The sequence below is a fragment of the Glycine max genome, chromosome 17 (genome assembly GCF_000004515.6).
Source record: "Glycine max cultivar Williams 82 chromosome 17, Glycine_max_v4.0, whole genome shotgun sequence".
NCBI lineage: Eukaryota > Viridiplantae > Streptophyta > Magnoliopsida > Fabales > Fabaceae > Glycine > Glycine max.
In genome coordinates, this window is record NC_038253.2 from 40,690,296 (window position 1) to 40,707,777 (window position 17,482).

At 30.0% G+C, this 17,482-nt stretch overlaps 1 protein-coding gene and 1 long non-coding RNA gene across 2 annotated transcripts; both read right to left on the reverse strand.

Annotated features, from left to right (window-relative positions):
• Positions 1–815: 815 nt before the first annotated feature.
• On the reverse strand, positions 816–5,847 carry LOC100793493 (sugar transporter ERD6-like 6). Its single transcript, XM_014769742.3, has 19 exons — positions 5,831–5,847; positions 5,402–5,688; positions 5,250–5,312; positions 4,932–5,021; positions 4,751–4,810; positions 4,507–4,572; positions 4,350–4,415; positions 4,174–4,249; positions 3,447–3,511; positions 3,270–3,362; positions 3,074–3,154; positions 2,860–2,944; positions 2,383–2,429; positions 2,234–2,296; positions 2,081–2,140; positions 1,861–1,926; positions 1,709–1,768; positions 1,275–1,389; positions 816–1,186 (listed from the first exon to the last, which is right to left on the reverse strand). Exons 2-19 carry the CDS (start codon positions 5,591–5,593, stop codon positions 1,074–1,076), a joined length of 1,461 nt encoding a protein of 486 aa, XP_014625228.1. The 5' UTR covers positions 5,594–5,688; positions 5,831–5,847; the 3' UTR covers positions 816–1,073.
• A 3,675-nt stretch (positions 5,848–9,522) lies between these two features.
• Positions 9,523–14,110, reverse strand: LOC102667893 (uncharacterized). Its single transcript, XR_419265.4, has 3 exons — positions 13,550–14,110; positions 11,631–11,889; positions 9,523–10,941 (listed from the first exon to the last, which is right to left on the reverse strand). It is a non-coding gene; the product is annotated as an uncharacterized lncRNA (long non-coding RNA).
• Positions 14,111–17,482: the final 3,372 nt, after the last annotated feature.

Sequence of the window (17,482 nt, forward strand, 5' to 3'; positions counted from 1 at the left end):
AAACCACAAAAAGAAAGCATAGCCTAAGACATTTTTCACTTGAATGATGATATATGGACACCATTATTTTACAAACACTTCGCTAATATTTATTATTATTATTATTATCTCTCTTTTCTAATACATCCATATCATATCTACAATTCTTTCTCTTTCTCTCCTTATGTGTATAGAATAGCATGGAGTGGTCCGTGCAACATTTTCCTTTTCACTTTGTTACAACTTTCACTTGCCGCAACCACCCAAAAAACGCAACCGGAAACACGTTTCCCTGAAGGATTTTTTTCCCTCCTTTAGAAGGCTGTTTAATTGCTTCCTACTGCTAAAATATACGAAGCCTTAGGGGACCTTCCTTATCAACCACGAGAGAGAAGTAACCGGTGGCATACTAGTAATGACAAAATTAATTGAATGTTCTTTTTTGCTTTTATAAATATAATGCATGAAAATCTAAATAAATACTACAATCTACAGTTTTTCTGCTTATATCCTGACAGGTTTTGAGCTTCACTAGAACGGTAGCCACACTAAAATCTGCACCTCCATTTTTAAATGCAACAATAAATTCCTTTAGCAATATATGGCCCTCTTGACACATTGAAATACATATAAAGTTCCTTAGCTGCCTTTGACAGTGTTCTCCAATTAGACCTCACTAATCAAAGCTGATATTTTAATGTAAACTTTTATTATGCAAATTATTGAGATGAAATTTCAATTCTGACTAGAGGGCAGTACCTAAAGCACATGAAGATTTGCATCTAAGTTTTGTGCAAAATTATACTGATTAGGCTTCCATTTTTGACAAACCAGAAGAACATAAAAATGAATTGAATTAATGAGGAACAATTCAAGGTGCATACAGCAGGAGCACTAGTCTAAGTGAATGTTCAAGAAGCCAACTCATACAAAAAAACATCAAAGAACTTATCGCCGGTACAGGATCCCCATTTTCAAGTGAAGGAATCAAATGAATACTTGGATCACTCGATAATCCCAGATACATTAAAATGTGAAATTCTTAAATCAGCTTGTGAAAGGAAAAAAAAAAAGCAACTGCTAGAGAAGGAAATTCATCTGAAAGACCATTGGATTTCTTCAATAGTTTTTCCCTTTGTCTCAGGGACCCAAATGGTAACAAATACTACAGTCAAGGCACATACAACTGCATATATGGTGAAGGTTCCTGACAAGAACAAAGGCAGCTTCTGGTTAACTAAAAAATAAAATAAAATAAAAATCCAAGGAAAATACATGCATTAATGCACACAAACCTCCAGAGCTCCAATCCAAAAGCATATTTGCTGTCAATGTAACCAACCAGGAAAACAACCAGTTGGCAAGTGTTGCCACACTTCCCGCGAGGCCTTTAATGTTTATTGGAAGAATCTGTGATATGCCATATTGAACACATTAACTTTGACTGCGACTTCAAATGCAACCAATAATGCACACTACTAATTCTATTTCCACAATTTGTGTTACATGCAACTGTTATAACCATACAAAAGAATTTTTTTTTCATGAAATACATGATCTGCAAAAAGATGTTAGTGACTTGTGCAGCATTGATTCATCTTCAAAATGGTAGCACATCATCTCTTGAGATTACTGTTTTACCCATAAGATTGTCACATGTATCATTGTTGCTGCATATTCCTATACTTTGGGAATAAAAGCCTAAAATGTAAAACCATAAAAATGGTACCTCAGACATTATAATCCATGGCATAGCTCCCATTCCAAGAGAGAATGCAATAACCATGGCCTGAAAGAATTGGAAGTTTAAGATGCAATAGTTAGGGAACAAGCAGTCAAAAACATCTTATTTTCATAATAAATTTACATGGATTTACATACCACGACTCCAACCAGCGACAAGGTGCTCAATATCCCATACAAGGAAGAAGTTTCTGATATACTAGCCTGGGATCAAATTTCAGAAGAAAAAAAAACATAAAAAAAGGTGGTAAATTGTTCAGAGAGGCTGTGGTACCCACACACATGAGCAGACACGTACATGATTATAATAAAACAGTGTATGATATGTATAGAGCAACAAAATAAAACATATTGTTACCTTTATGTAGAATGTGATTGCAACAACTAAGAGACTAAAAGACATTCCAGTTGCAGAGACCTGCAATACAATGAAAGATTTGGTCATTCTCTTTCTAATCCTCCAAACAAGTAGTCACACATGATTAAACATGATAGAAAAGTTCAGACTCACAATAAGGAGAAGCCGGCGACCAGATTTGTCTGCCAGCCACAAAGTTAGACTGGTGGCAAGAACCTGAATGACATGTATATATTTGTTAAGTTATGAATTGAGAATATTGGACAACAGAAAAAATAGTAGAAATCTTGTCTCAGCAGAACCTGAACAGCACCAACTCCAAATGTTGCCGCGTCACTTGAACTGATTCCTGTTTAATGTGTTGAAATGATGAGAAAAAAGGATAATTTTATTATATATAACAGATTGAAAACTGAAGCACAAACCAACCAAAAAACCATGCCTTTTTCCATGTGTAAGATCAATATCAATAACATGAGAAAATCCCAAGAAGAAATCAGAAAAATAAGCTAGGTTCTTTGTGATGACCCCATAAAAGAAAATTCCGATCATTAAGGTGACTATTAATTACCATACACTTGTAGGCTTCATTAACTGTTTTTTGAAAATTTAAATTAATCTCCTACAATCATTCTAATTCACTGTTTTTGACAGAAAAGAGTGTTATTGAAAGCCATAGAAACATGAGATATCAACTCTGGCCGAAATATTTCATGGTTCCCTAATATTGCTCCAGGTATATTACTTTAGATTATTAACAAGAAATCAGCATAGCTTACCAGCATTTCGAAAGATGGTACTGGAATAAAAAAGAACACCATTAATTCCAGAAAGCTGTTGCAAAATTAGCAGTCCAATTCCAATCTACAGGATATATGAGTTAGTAAAAAGTGGTTAGGCTCTAATAGTCATTGCCAATTTATTACGCAATTCAACTCCATAAAGCAGATGGATTTCTGAAACTAATGATTCTAGATAATAGATAAGGAATACCATTAAGGGAAGCCAATATCTTCTTTGTTTGAGGTCTGCAAATCGAACTGTAATTCTTGTGTTTGTTGAAGCAACAGCCCTCTGAATAAAATGACTCCCACATAAAAAGTCAATTTTAGGATACATTAAATGGTAAATAAAAATATAGGAAATATGAGGGTCATGCATTGGAACAAAACTGATGAATGCTTATTACCTTAATTTCATTCACTTCAACAGAAATATCAGTATCAAAGCCTCGGAGCACTTGCAAGGAAGTTTCAAATTCTTCTGTCATTCCCATTTTTGCCTATATTCAACAAAACAAATTCACTTTTAGAAACTGTCAACACATATTGGACGACACTCAAGAATACCAATTCATAAAGTTTACCAGCCATCTAGGAGACTCGGGAATGAAAAACAGGGCAGGTATCAATATTGTGCAGGGTAAAATTCCTGCAAGAGAGCAAGGACATAGAGGTCAACAAATGTAATTCTTTATTGTTCAGATGATTTGAAGCATTGCATGGGATTTAACCCTCCCAAGTCCCAACACTCCAAATTTGGACTAAATCTGAGAAATGTTCATATTGTGATATAATGACAACCGAGTTGACTAATATTCGAATTTGGACTTCAGATTTAACTACACCTCACAAAGTTGGCTCGCAAGATGAGAATTATCTAACCTTTATTATAAGGACTGCAATATTCATATCTCTAGAGTCTAGTCAATGTAGAGATCTCAACACCCCCCCTCACACGGAGCATGGACACATGTGGATGGCTCAATACCAACACCCTCTCATGCCTAGGAATATACATCTAGGGCATAGACAAAAATGGGTGGGCCATATAACAGAGATCTAAGATAGAATATGAAACCAACTTTAAATTTGAGCTTAGGGCCTAACTCAACCTCACAAAACTAGCTTGCAAGGTGAAGATTACCCAGACTCTATAAAGACTACATTAGTCATATACTCATATCTCTAGTTGATGTGTGACAATATCTAAAAATCTCCAAATTTAGTTTTATGACATTTGATAGTTACAGGAAACATAAATCCATTTTGGGTAATTTAATTACTGTGTTGCCTAGTCTTATAGTGTATTACCTATAATTGCAAGGATTCTCCATTCAACAAAAATCCCCAGCAGATATGCCAGCATAATTCCAATGGTGACAGAGAGCTATGCAGAAAAGAAAAAATAAAGATCACTAACCTAGGAAATGTTAATAACTGTTAAAATTTAGCATTAAATCATCAATGTCTTGGTGGTATCAACCAACCTGGTTAACTGAAACCAAACCCCCCCGCAAGTTTGGAGGTGATATCTCAGCTATGTACACAGGCACCTGTGAATTTGAAGTTTAAACACTCAATAATTGTGTCACACATAACTGAATTAAGCCCACATTAGCAAAAGCAAAAACATTTTAAAATTACCGTGTAAGATATTATTCCTACACCAAACCCTTCCAACAATCTTCCCATATAAAGAAAAGAAGAATCCTGAAAGATGAAAAACATGTCAACAAGACAAGCTCAGGATCATGACCAAATATATTTACTAAATAAGTGTGTGTTTGGATACACATTAAATCATCTAAAACCACATTAAAATACCAACTAATGTGATTTTGGGTAAATGAATAGAGGAAAATAAAATATTAAAATGATTCAAACTTACTTTTGCAAATGAGATAGCCAGCCAACCAATAATATTAGGAATGGATGCAATCATCAAAGACTGCAATTTCAGACAAGAAATTGTAACCCGTTGACCATTGAGTTAGTCTCATCCCTCAAACTCAAATATTGCAGTTAAAGGAAAAGCATACACATAGAAAAAAGAGAAAAAAAAGGGGTACCCCTTTGCGCCCTATGTACTCAGCAATCTGACCACTAGCAATTGCTCCAACCATGGCACCCACATTGGACAAAGAACCAAACAAAGAAAACTGCACAACAAAGTACAATGAAGTTGTGAAACACAAAAAACAAGAAACCAAAATGAAACAAATCAACACAAACTCAGTGATATAAGGTTGGTCTAATGGTGAGGGGAGAATGAAAGGGGGAGAGATCGCGAGTTCCATTCCTTCGCTAATTAAAAACTAACAATAGTGACAACTAACATTTGCCCATACAAAACTCATTCTCAAATTCTCATTCATGATTCAAAATACCTCAGAGACTGAGAGGCCTAGATCATTGATGATAGCAGATTGTGTAGGTGAGGTGTAACCAGCCTGTCATAAAATGATCAAAAATCATTTTTTTTTTTTAAGTTTCCCATATGTTTTTTGTCATTGACTTTGCAAGAAAAAGAGATTCTTACAGTGAAACCAAACTGAATTGGACCCAAAGCAACGATTAGAACACAAGCAAAGACAGAGATGGAGGAATCACGAATGGCCTGTGTGGAACCGAACACACTGGATTGTCTCCCACTCATACGATACCAACTTCCCGTGTGAAGAAATGGCTTCTTCAGATCCCTTCCCTCTTCATTGTCTTCCCTCAAACTCATTTTTTTTTTCTTTCTTTCTATGTATCTCTTCTTCTTCTTCTTCTGCTATGCTATGATTTGTTAATGTCAACCTCTTTCTTCACTCTAACACACATCTGCATAAGAGGGAAAGTGGATGACATGACATATTATAATGAATCACCCAATGAGTTGGCAATAAAACAAAGTTTGATTAGTATGCATCATGAGATACAGATTAGAGTGGATGTTCATAGGAATAAGAAAGAGAGATAATACCAAGATACTTTTTTCAACACATTTCTTTTATTTAGTATTTTTATAAGATGGTAAGAGGGTTTATAGAAAACTTTATAAAAAGATATAATATTGTTTTATTATTAATTAAAATTTATTAAAAATTATAAAGTTTAATGGATCTCATATTATATTTATCCATTCATAATTTTGTGATTTTTGATATTTTAGACAAAAATAAAGAATGTAGTAAAAAAAATATTATTACAATTACCACTCTTCTTAAAAATAATATTATTAAAAATATGTGTTAAGAGACCGCAAGTAACACTCTTACAAAAAAAAAAATACCACCTAGTATTATTACAATTAAAAATATTGCAATGCTAATATAACGGCTTAAATGACTTTTCTATTGATTGAGAGACAATAAGCTTATGGCCTTACAAGTCTCATCGAAAGATATAGATAATTTTATCTGATCAAAATAGAAATTAACAACTAGCAATATGAGAATGAAAAGTGATACTCGTACACAAATTTATAAAATATTATATTTTGTATTTATCTTTTTCATTTATCTTATTATCTATTATAATTTATTTTTTTTCTTTTTTCTTTTCTCTTTCTCTCTTAATTGTATATTTTATTGTGCATTTTGTTGTATAAGTATAATTTTTCAATGATAAAACTTCTTTTCAAGTTTTACTCCTTATTTAAAGAGTGTTATTCATATTTTTACAGTTTCTAAACTTTTTTTTTTAATTTCACCTCTTAATAAATCTCATCTATATTTTTTATTTTTTTAATAAATTTTAATGGATGATAAAAATATTGTAAATAAACGTGTTAGAAAATCTATTGTTATTAGTCTCTTACCATCTTTTACGAGTTCTTGTAAATAAATATATATACAAACCATAGACAATCCAATTCAACTTTTACTAGTTAAAACTTAGTACTACATTACTTCATCGTTATCTGTCTTCTAGATGTTCAACATTCACTATGAGATGGAGACACGTAAGCAACTCATGCTGCACCCATATCATCGATCGATGCTTTCTAAAAAATAGTCAAAATAGAGGTAAATGATAAATTATTATGCGATCCTTGTATTAATTAATTCATACTACTTTACAAGAGTTTTTGCCATTAGTTTTAGATACTTTTGGATATTTTTTAAGTAAGCTCCCTAACTTAAAAGTTAATGGTCAAGATCTTCTTAAAATAATCATTAATTAGTAATTACTACTTTGTAACAATATTGCAATTTCTTTAACAAACATTGTTTTTTTATTTAACATAAAAATATATTTCTTAGATAATAATTGAAGACGAATCTCTTTTGAAACAAAAAGATTGAAATAAGTATACATTTTCTCCCAATTCAAGTAAATGTTATTTCTCAGTTGTATTATTATTATGAATTACGAAATATCTATGATTATTAATTATATTTGATAAATTTTTAACCATATGGGTTTTTTTTTCCCTTTTTGACAATTCACTTAAGAGGCTTAACATTTTCTATCCTTCACAATAAATCTCTTACCAAATAGGAGAATTGGCTATAAGGATTATTATTGAGTTTGGCAATATTAAAATAAATAAATTATATTCTTAATACTTGAAAAAAAAATTGTTAAAAGAATTGTATTTGATATTTTAAGAATATAGAATATTAATTTTTGTTTTTAATTATTAAAAATTTGAACACTTGTTCTTCTACTTAGTTATATCACTTTTATCTTGAGAGACACCGTGACCAAACCAGAGGACAAAGGTAACGGATAATTGTAAAGAAAAATGTTATCAACATATTTTTTGACGCACTTTTTTAATATAAAAATTATTAAAAACAAAACATTATGAGTAAATTTTGTTAAATAAAAAAATGAGAATAATATAGTTTTTTAATTTATAATAAATTTTAATAAATAAAAAATATACTTAAGATGTATTAAAAATAAACTAATGAAATTATTGTTAGAAAATGTCTTACTATTTTGCCGAACACCGCTCTTGTTTTCGACTCCAAAGACTCAACGTTGGTGTTTTGGCTTCTACTGAATATCTCGTGCACCAATTCAACTAGCCAATCTTCGGTGGATTTTGAGAAAGAGACAAAGTTTTGATCAAATACAATTAAAGATGAACTAATAATTATGTTCTTATCACTTATTAGTGAACCCTAATAATTTGTCTTTACTCTTACTTGGATTGATTAGTGTTAGCAGAGAAATAGTTTTTTCTAAAGATTGTGATAAAGAGTAAAAAAAAGATTCTTTTTAAAAAAATTGTGATAAATTTTAATTGAAAATAATTTAAAATTAGGCAAAGTGTCCAATTTTTATTTGTTGTAAATGTTAGCTATCGGCAATTAAGGAAAACCGTATCTAATAATAATGAATGCGTACTTGCTTTCGTATCCGTTATTAGGGGATATATAGCAAAAAACTTCTAGATCCATGAGACATTTAAGGATAATATTTTTTCATTTTTATCTTTTATATTTTTAAAAAATTATTTTAATTTTTTATCTTTTTAAACTCACAAATTTTACTCATTACATATCTCAACTAATGTGGATCCCCTTCACCTTATTATCACTGTAGGACTAACCTAATGATAAAATTACTAAAGTCTAAGTTTTAAGTCTACCAAAAAAAGATTATTTGCTATTAATTTTATAAAGGAAAGAGACATCATATGTTGAGAAGAAGTTTATTTTTGTTGTTAAAAGAGACTTATTATATAATTATCACTTTGTAAAGTAAAATATTTTTCTTCAATTTTACTTTAGGGCTTATCGTCAGATCGACACTGCAGTGCTTTTCATGTCTAATCGATGGAAGAATCATTTTAAACCTTTTAAAAATTATAAAAGATCAAAATGAATAAAAAAACCAAATACATCGTTTGACCAAGATCTAAATAGTAAGCTAGGGGAATAATGACAATGGCTAATGTAACTAATAATTTTGTTGACGACAATTTTTTAAGTTAATTTGAAATATTTAAAAATCAAACTTAGATTGAAAACATTACTTAATACTTAAAAAAATAAATTTACGGACTTTTATATCTTCTTATAAATAATATCACATGGATCCTGTGTAATCACAACTATAATCGCTAATAATCATGTATGGGCCAAGACAATTCAACATGTGATCTACATCCCATTATTTTTAAATATAAGTTGCCAGCTTACATCCAATCCATTTGTAACTAGTGTATTTTTTTTATATTGAAAAATCCCGTCATTTGACTATGTTTTTTGGGATATTGGCACTTTGAAGATTCGGATTTGCTTATTGAGACATAGTAAACCCAGAAAAGTAAAATGAATGGCAAAATACATGAAGAAGAAATATACTTTATGATATCTTTACAACAAACTATACAGTAAAAGAGATAGAAATATAAAAGAAGAAATATTTCATAAATTTATTGATGTTATTTTTTTTATTCGTAAGAATTAAACAGGATATAAAGAAAATTTATAACACTCATATAATCTACCCAACTAATTGAACTAAATTCTCTTGATAGTTTATTGATGTTATGAAATGAAGTTAGAAAAATATATGAATTATTGAATTTAAGCACGATAATCTTTTATCTTGATGTTGTGCTTTTAGTGTAGAAGGTGACCTTCCATTATTGTATCTACAAGTACAAAGTGGTTGTGAAATATTTAGCATATGAATCACAAGGGATGCCACGTATTCACAGTTTAGCCAAATAAAATATTTATAAAATAATACAAGGCATGCCATACACTTTTTTTTTCTTTTTCAGGAGTGACATATTGATCAATCTATACATAAGAATCTTGGAATTACATGTACAGTGACACACCAAGGTCTGAAATACAGATGCTTCTGGACCTGCTGAGCATAATAAATAGACGGCCCAACAATCAAGTTTGTATATGAAAGCAAATATATAAAACAAATAGATAGACAGTTATTTAGACAAAGAGAAAAGGCTAATAAATAAAAATAACAATTTTACAAACTCTTCATTTTGTAGTACAGTAATAATATGTAGTCTTTTGGGGGCTGGAGATTCTTCATAGTAAGGATTTGAACACCTAATTTGCAGTAAATTGATAGTTTTGGTAGAAGAAGATCATATGCCACCAATAGTAGATAATGGGTATGTGTATACATGAAATTTGTAGTACTAATGGTTATGTATACATGAAATTTGTAGTATTAAAATATTTCTTTTAAAAAAATTAATGGATTAAAATGAAATCATTTTAATGGACATGTCACACTTTTTAAAAATAATCTCGCGTGTCCAATCTAAAAATCTGGCCAGAAGAACTTTTAGAAATACAATTTTTTTAACATTCTCAAAAATATTTGTCGGTATACAAAAGAATATTTTGGAAATGTTAAAAATAAAATTATATTATCTAAAGTAATTTCCAAAATTATATTATCTATAGGTGATCTAAACTCTTCTAAGTTCTATCCAACAATTAATTTGTCTAAGTCTCATGACTTTACTCTCACCAAGTCCCTATCAAGTCTATCGTTCCTATGATCGAATTCATACCTTTTAATCATGATACCTTTCATAGGCTTCTCTTTTATTCTCACACATTCTCACTATTTCTTTCTCATCATCCCTTTAAACTTTCACTCTTCACAATCACACTCCTATCTTGTATGTTCGGGGTGATATTCCTTTGCTCTTGCTGCTTGTCTTTGGGAGAGAGATTCTTGTAAATACTTTAATAACGAAACTTGTGAAAATTAAGCCAATAATTAATTGACATACTATAATTTTAAATATAACACAATCATGTGTCAAAAATGTTTAAATAATTATATAATGTAAAGTATTTATGTACAACTATTTATTGGCTTAACCTTCACATAATTTAGTCTACACAGCTTTTGTGAAACCATATCTATATCTCATGCTTAGGATGTTGCTGCAAAAGGAGTTTGTGCTTGGGGTGCTGCAGATGGTGCCTCAGATGCTGCATTTGTTGGTACTCCTATACGGGTGTTACTGACGGTGAACTTTTTGGTGCCAATTCTAGTGCCTCCGGAAGATTATCCTCTTCGTTGTAATCAGGTAAATCTTTCAGTGCCCCAAATGGTGAACTTCCACCATTGGCAATATTACTAATTTTGTGACAACAATAAACATAATTAATTTTTCAATAATCATGTATTTTAATCTTCTAAAAACATACCAATGTAACATTACTTTTTTTATTTAGAAATATTTTAAATTATTTTTATCATCACAATTTCCTATAAAACTAATGGTGTTATCAAGTTAGTTTGAAAAATATAAAATTAATGACATTAATTCATTATCATTCGTGAATGTTTTTAACTGAGATAAAAACATTTTATAGAAGGACAAAGAACAAGTTCAGGATTCCGTTTGGACCCTCTCAAAAGTACGGTGGGAGGAAAAAATATACTAAAATTACTTATCCAAAAGTACGTTTGACAGCCTCCAATGGTAATCCAACACATGGTTAAATTCTTTATGAACTGTTTGTATTATTTTCCAAACAAAATTGGAGTTTTGCCTAGGTGATCTGCATAATTTTTTAATGCAAACGTTTATTCTTTAGATTGGATTACCAAAATGAAATTCCAATAATCATTAAAAAGTAGTGCAACTAGCACATAAGGAATTACATCTAAGTTTTTTTTTCTTTATAAAAAGGCACAATATGGATAATGTAATAGCAAGTTTGGATTATAAATAAGTTAAATCAAGCATGTGATTAGTCATGAGAAACTTGATCGTGGTTATGAAATGTAAAAGAAGAGAAGAATAGGGCACATGGTCTTACCAGGCTTCTTGAACCCAATCATCCAAAGATCCTCCACCCAAGGCATCCTCAGCAACCTTTTCGGCAGAACCATCTGTTATAGCCTTCTCAGCCCCAAATATTGTATCTTCAGAGAGACCTGCTTTGCTTGCTTCGTCTTTTGCTTGGTCTATTACACTTTTCCATGGATCTTCCTGACACAAAACTTAATGAAATGGTACAACCACCACCAATGCAAATACCAAAGCTAATGATATCTTTGTCATGTCCTTATTGCTTCCTAAGAATCAAGAATTCAATAAACACCTTCACAACAATAACTAATAACATTTAAAAATAATAAAAGTCCAATATCTTTAGAAATACCCTACGCAATTTTGAATGGTGGCTAATGACATCAATGTTCAACGAATAATTGTTAATGGTGTTAATCTTTTACAAAATTTCACTGTAAATAACATTAAAATTTGATAAAAATTAAAGATTTTATTCGATAAAATTAACTCAAAAGTTAAATGAAAATTCAAAAGTTAGTTGGTAGTTGAAAATTGAAATCTAGTAATTGAAAGTTTTTAAGATAACTTACTAAATTATTTCGGTAAAATTAGTGGGTAAAATACTAGAAATTACTATAAAAAACAATACTTTAAGTATTATTTTAAAAAATACTAAAAATTACTATAAAAAATCAAAAACTAATTATAAAAACTTATTTATCAAGTAATTAAACAAATTTTTTAACTAGTTAAAAAATTAAAAATTAATTAAAATAACTTACTAAACATAGCTAAAGTAATATTATTTCCAGATGTTTATTTCTGTGATTTTTTAAAGAGGTTTTTGTGATTTATTATATTAAAGACGGTGTATTTGTCTTACATTATCAATTATTAATTTCTCTACTGTCGATTTCTTCCCGTTACATGTTGGGGGCTTGTTTCTTAATATTTGTTTTTTCTAAAAAATAAAAAAATCTTTTAATTTACTCTTTGAATCGTATTCCCCTAAATATCTTTAAAACGTACCTTCTATACTTTTCGAATTGGCTAATAGCTTTAAGAAGTAATAGGACAATTGCTAGTGACTTCGTGCTTCATTATTTGTTTTTAAAAAAATATCAAGCAAAGGGGAAATTGCTGAACGAAAAAATAATATTTCACATCTATATTTCAATAATTTATTTTTACTGCATTTCAATAAAATTTATGAAGTGAATAATGTGGTGTCTATTATTTCTATATGAAATAAGAAGTAAGAATATAGAGAACAGTGAAGAGGATGAGAGATAAGGAAAGAGAGATAAAAAAAAAACTTTGTATTTTAGTTTTACTTAATTTTTTATATATTTAATATTTATAAATTCCTGTATATACTATATAATCTTTGATATATATGTTTAATCTATAAATAATAACATGAGGTACTATTATTTACTAAACACCTATTAGTAAATATTAGAAAATACCAATGTGTCTTTGGATTGAGTAGAACATATAAATAAAATTTTAAATTTAAGTCTTATAAATAAAAAAATAAATATGGTTGAAATAAGTTTTAGATAATTTTATTAAAAATGATCAAATTTAAGTCCGGACATATTTTATAACAATATTATGCTAAAAAAAATTATAAGGAAATAACTCCATCTTTTAATATTATTTATTCATATATTAAAATCAAGATTTAATTGTAAATTTTACCATCAAATTTTCATTATTTTATGAATTTTACCATTAAAGACAATAAAGAACTACAACTTTAACAACACACGTCTAATCATTAAGATGAAATTTACATTTTTAATCTCAAGCATGAACTCTCTACTATTAAATCCAGATTTATTAATCCTCAACATAGGGAGAAAGAAACACACGCAGCCACAACAACAATAAGCATCATTGGAACAAACACTTAAAAATCGAACAAAAAAGGGAACTAACTAGTGTTTGCCCAGCCACGACAGCAACTTCACGAAGGCTTACGTGACGGTGGTGGCATTTACAATGATGGCAGCACAACTTTGATGGCGAGCTGGTGACAGAGGACTCCTACACGGGGAACAAGGCACGATGACCTAGTGATGGAGAAAGCTTGCGACGACGAGCCGGTGACGGAGGACTCCTAGACGGTGAACTGGGCACGACAGGGCCTTCGATATGACGAATTGGGCGCGACTGTAGAGTGAGTGAGGTGAGAGTGAAGATAGAGTGAAAAATGGGAGTGACTAAAACAATGCTCAAGTTACTTCGTTTTGTTGTGGGTTATTTTAAATTTCCGGCGGACCCATATTCTGTCAGAAATTCCACTGGTAATTTATGACAGAATCAAATCCATGGGCCAAAATTGGTTGGCAATAAAGGTTTTTCGACAGAATATCTAACTATCGGTAAATTTCGTCGGTAAGGTCAACATTTCTGACGGACGATAATCCGTCACAAAATTCTATCAGTAATGATTCCGTGTGAAAAATTTGGTCAGAAATTGCGATTTTTCTTGTAGTACACCCAAGTTTTATTTTTGTAAATTTTATCATCTAACTTTTAGAATTTTGTGGATTTTATCACTTCAGTTTTTTTCATGAATTTTACTATTCAACTTTCAATGTTTTACAAATTTTATTATTCAAATTTGTTATTTTTATGTATTTTATCATCTTATTGATTACAAAATGATGTAAAAAATCATTTTTTAAAAATTTTTGTACATTGGTTGTGCTTATAACTAATGTAGAAAAGTGATTTTCTACACTAGTTGTGGTTATATTCCATGTAAAAAATCTTTTTTTCCAATCAATATCAAAAGTTAAAATCATCCATCTTTAATAAATAATTTTTAAAAATACATAATTTAGTAAAAAAAATCCGTCAACGATAGTAAAATAGGTAAAAAAATGTAAATTTAAATAGTAAAATTACCTAATTAAAATTTAAGTAATAAAATTTATAAAATAATAAAATTAGTAATTAAACCTAAAGTCAATAAGAAGCGTTGGTCCGGTTTCCTGAAAAGCCTTTTGGGAATAATGTTACAAACTCCACGCGGTCGAATAGAAGCTTGAAAAGTGTCAGTGTTCTGTTATGCACATGGGCTATGGACATGGGTTATGTGAGTTTGTTAATTATCTTTTTGTGGTCTTCAATGTTATGATAATCTTATTCTAATATTAAGAAATTTTAAAAAATCCACATATTTATATTTTTTTTATTAGAACTTAATTATTATTTAAATAAAATAATTAATTCATTTTTTAGTTTTTATGTATACAAATAATAAATATGAATAATTAAAGAAAATTTTAAATATCAATTAAAAAAATTGATTGAGATTTTTTTTCTAGAACCTTCCACACCTACCTGCATAAACCTTTCTCTCTTTTCTCTAGAACCTTCTCCTCCAACTCCTTCCTCAAACTTCCAATGCCACCCCTTCCCATCATCTCTTCACTTTCCTTAAACTTCTCATTGAGCCAGCCCACTCGTCTTCCAACACCGTCGCATTTTCTCATCGCGCCACCACCCAACCCAGACCCCAACACCAATCACGTGCAACACCACCCATCACCTCACCACCCGATTCACGATACCGACATGTGCAATCCAAGATGTTCAAAATTGGTTAAAATGACATCGTTAGAGTCATGGTCACTATTCATATTCTGTTCACTCTCATTATTGGTACTCTTTAATTTGATTTGTATTTTATTTTGAAGTGAGATTACATTGGGTGATTTGATTTGTTTGGAAAAAATGCAAATTTTTTCATCTATTGAATCTAGTTTGTAGGAACTATTCATCTTCTTCCTTTGCTTCATCACTTTATTGTTCCTGGGATTGGGGAATACAAATTCTGACTATAATGGTTTTTTTTTTATTGATAAGAAACAATTCCTTATATAAGAAATGCACTCATTATGTCCCGTCACTTTGCTCCGGTGCCAAAGAACTCAAAAGAAATTATTCCTTAGGCTAAGAAACCAACAAAATACCTCTCCTTAGAAATATTTTTAGTTGACGAAAATGTCATAAATAATAAAAAAATAATATTTTTTATTAATAAATATTAATTATTAGTATTGTTATTTTTTTGAAAATGATTTGAACACAACACCAAGATAATTTATAATAATCACACCTTACTCAATCAAACCAAAGTTAGACTACTTGATATTGCATTACTATAAATTCAATATTGAAAAAAAGAAAACGGACAATTTTTAATACGTTCTTTTTAACCGGCTTTCTAGTTTCAAGCATTTTTCTCTCTCTTCTTTTTTTTAATGTGTGCAATAATTTTTCTTCCTCAGTTGACCCAGTCTTCGGCTTTGTCTTTACTCGTTTGGTGCATCTGCAAGGCAAATTCTATTTTCATTTATTTTAACTCATAATGAATTAATGATCAAACATTGTGGTCGCAGCATTTCCTCAATCTAGATTCTACAGACATACAAACAATTCCTTATTTGGTCAAGGCGTGAAAGCTTACAAACTTTAAGTTATTTATTGACTAGAATGAAAATTAACCAAAAAGCTTACGCGTTTATTGTAGAAACATAGGTAAACGCCCAAATGGCCAAAATATGTTAGGATTTGATTCAAGAAAAATCTGATAATTTACTGGAAATTAAGTAAATTCGAAAAATCATTTCATCTATAGTAAGTATTCAGTGCCAATTTTTTTCCTTCTATTTTTTCATTGGAGACGACGTTTTATCATTATTTTTTTATGCAAAACTGTTTGACTGCGTTTGCCTAGCCGAACACATACCCAGACCTGGGAACTCCCTTAGTCCCTTTCCCCCTTTTTTATTTCTGTATTTTTCATAAACTTTTTACTAGGAAGCTTGGACTTTTCTTCTAATGGTTGATCTCACGCTTTTATTTAACGTTGATGTTTGACTGGACCCAGATCCTTTTCTTTTGATTATTCATCATTGTCTAATTCGACCAATCACATTTGTGTTTGGGTTTTAGGTTTTAGACCAATCACAGTTGTTTGGGAAGGTTAAAATTCTTTAGGAAAAGAAATTGTTATTTATCAATAAATTGTAAAACAAATCTTAACAATTTACAATTACAAGAAAAAAAGAAGAAAAAATGTAGGATATAATAAATGGTATAATGATAAAAAGGTAAAAACAAAAGGGTAGCCGTATAAATTATTGTATGATTTTTTGTAATGAGTTTTTATAATACATCTAATAGCTAAAGTTAAGGTTATGATGGTTTAAGTTGAGCGGTATTAAGTATTTTAATCAAGATTTCAGAGGAATTTTGTCATAAAAAAATGTATTTGACCACCAAATATATGTGAATCAATTGAGTGAGATTATTTTAATTTAATTAATCATCTTGAATTCAAATAAACTGTATTAAGTATCTGGAGAAATTTTTTTGTCACTCATGTAAACAAGATTAACTAAAGTGAAAGATATATATGATCTATACAATAAAAAAGACATGTTTAAAATATATTTTTTTATTAAAAGTCATCAGCAAGTTTCTTTTAATAAAAATTAGTCGGAGTAAATATTTGATTACTAATGGTAAACCAAACACTTCTAAGAAAAACTGTCTATTGCCTTCCGTTCAGACTTCACTATCAGTCTTGTACACGAGACAAGAGTCAACAAAAACCAGCCAAGCCTGAGAGAAAATTCTCAGGGCAATAAAGGAAATTTCTAACCAAAACATACACTTTTTCATGTGCTCTGTTGGTCATGGCTTAATGGATAGTTATCAAAATTTTCTTCGTTGAGAAATAGGATATGGTCAGTCAGTAGGAAAAGCTTTGGAAACTACCCTTGTCATAAGGTATAAATTAATGAGAAAATGACATAAGAGGAAAAATCCAAAGGATACCATTTTCTATTTAAG

Excerpts from the sequence above, each read along its gene's own strand:
- LOC100793493 (XM_014769742.3), bottom strand. The coding sequence starts at position 5,593 with ATGAGTTTGAGGGAAGACAATGAAGAGGGAAGGGATCTGAAGAAGCCA. Across the intron at positions 3,512-4,173 it reads GAGAATCCTTGCAATTATAG|GAATTTTACCCTGCACAATA; the intron begins GTAATACACTAT and ends GCTCTCTTGCAG. Across the intron at positions 2,297-2,382 it reads TTGGAGTTGGTGCTGTTCAG|GTTCTTGCCACCAGTCTAAC; the intron begins GTTCTGCTGAGA and ends CATGTCATTCAG.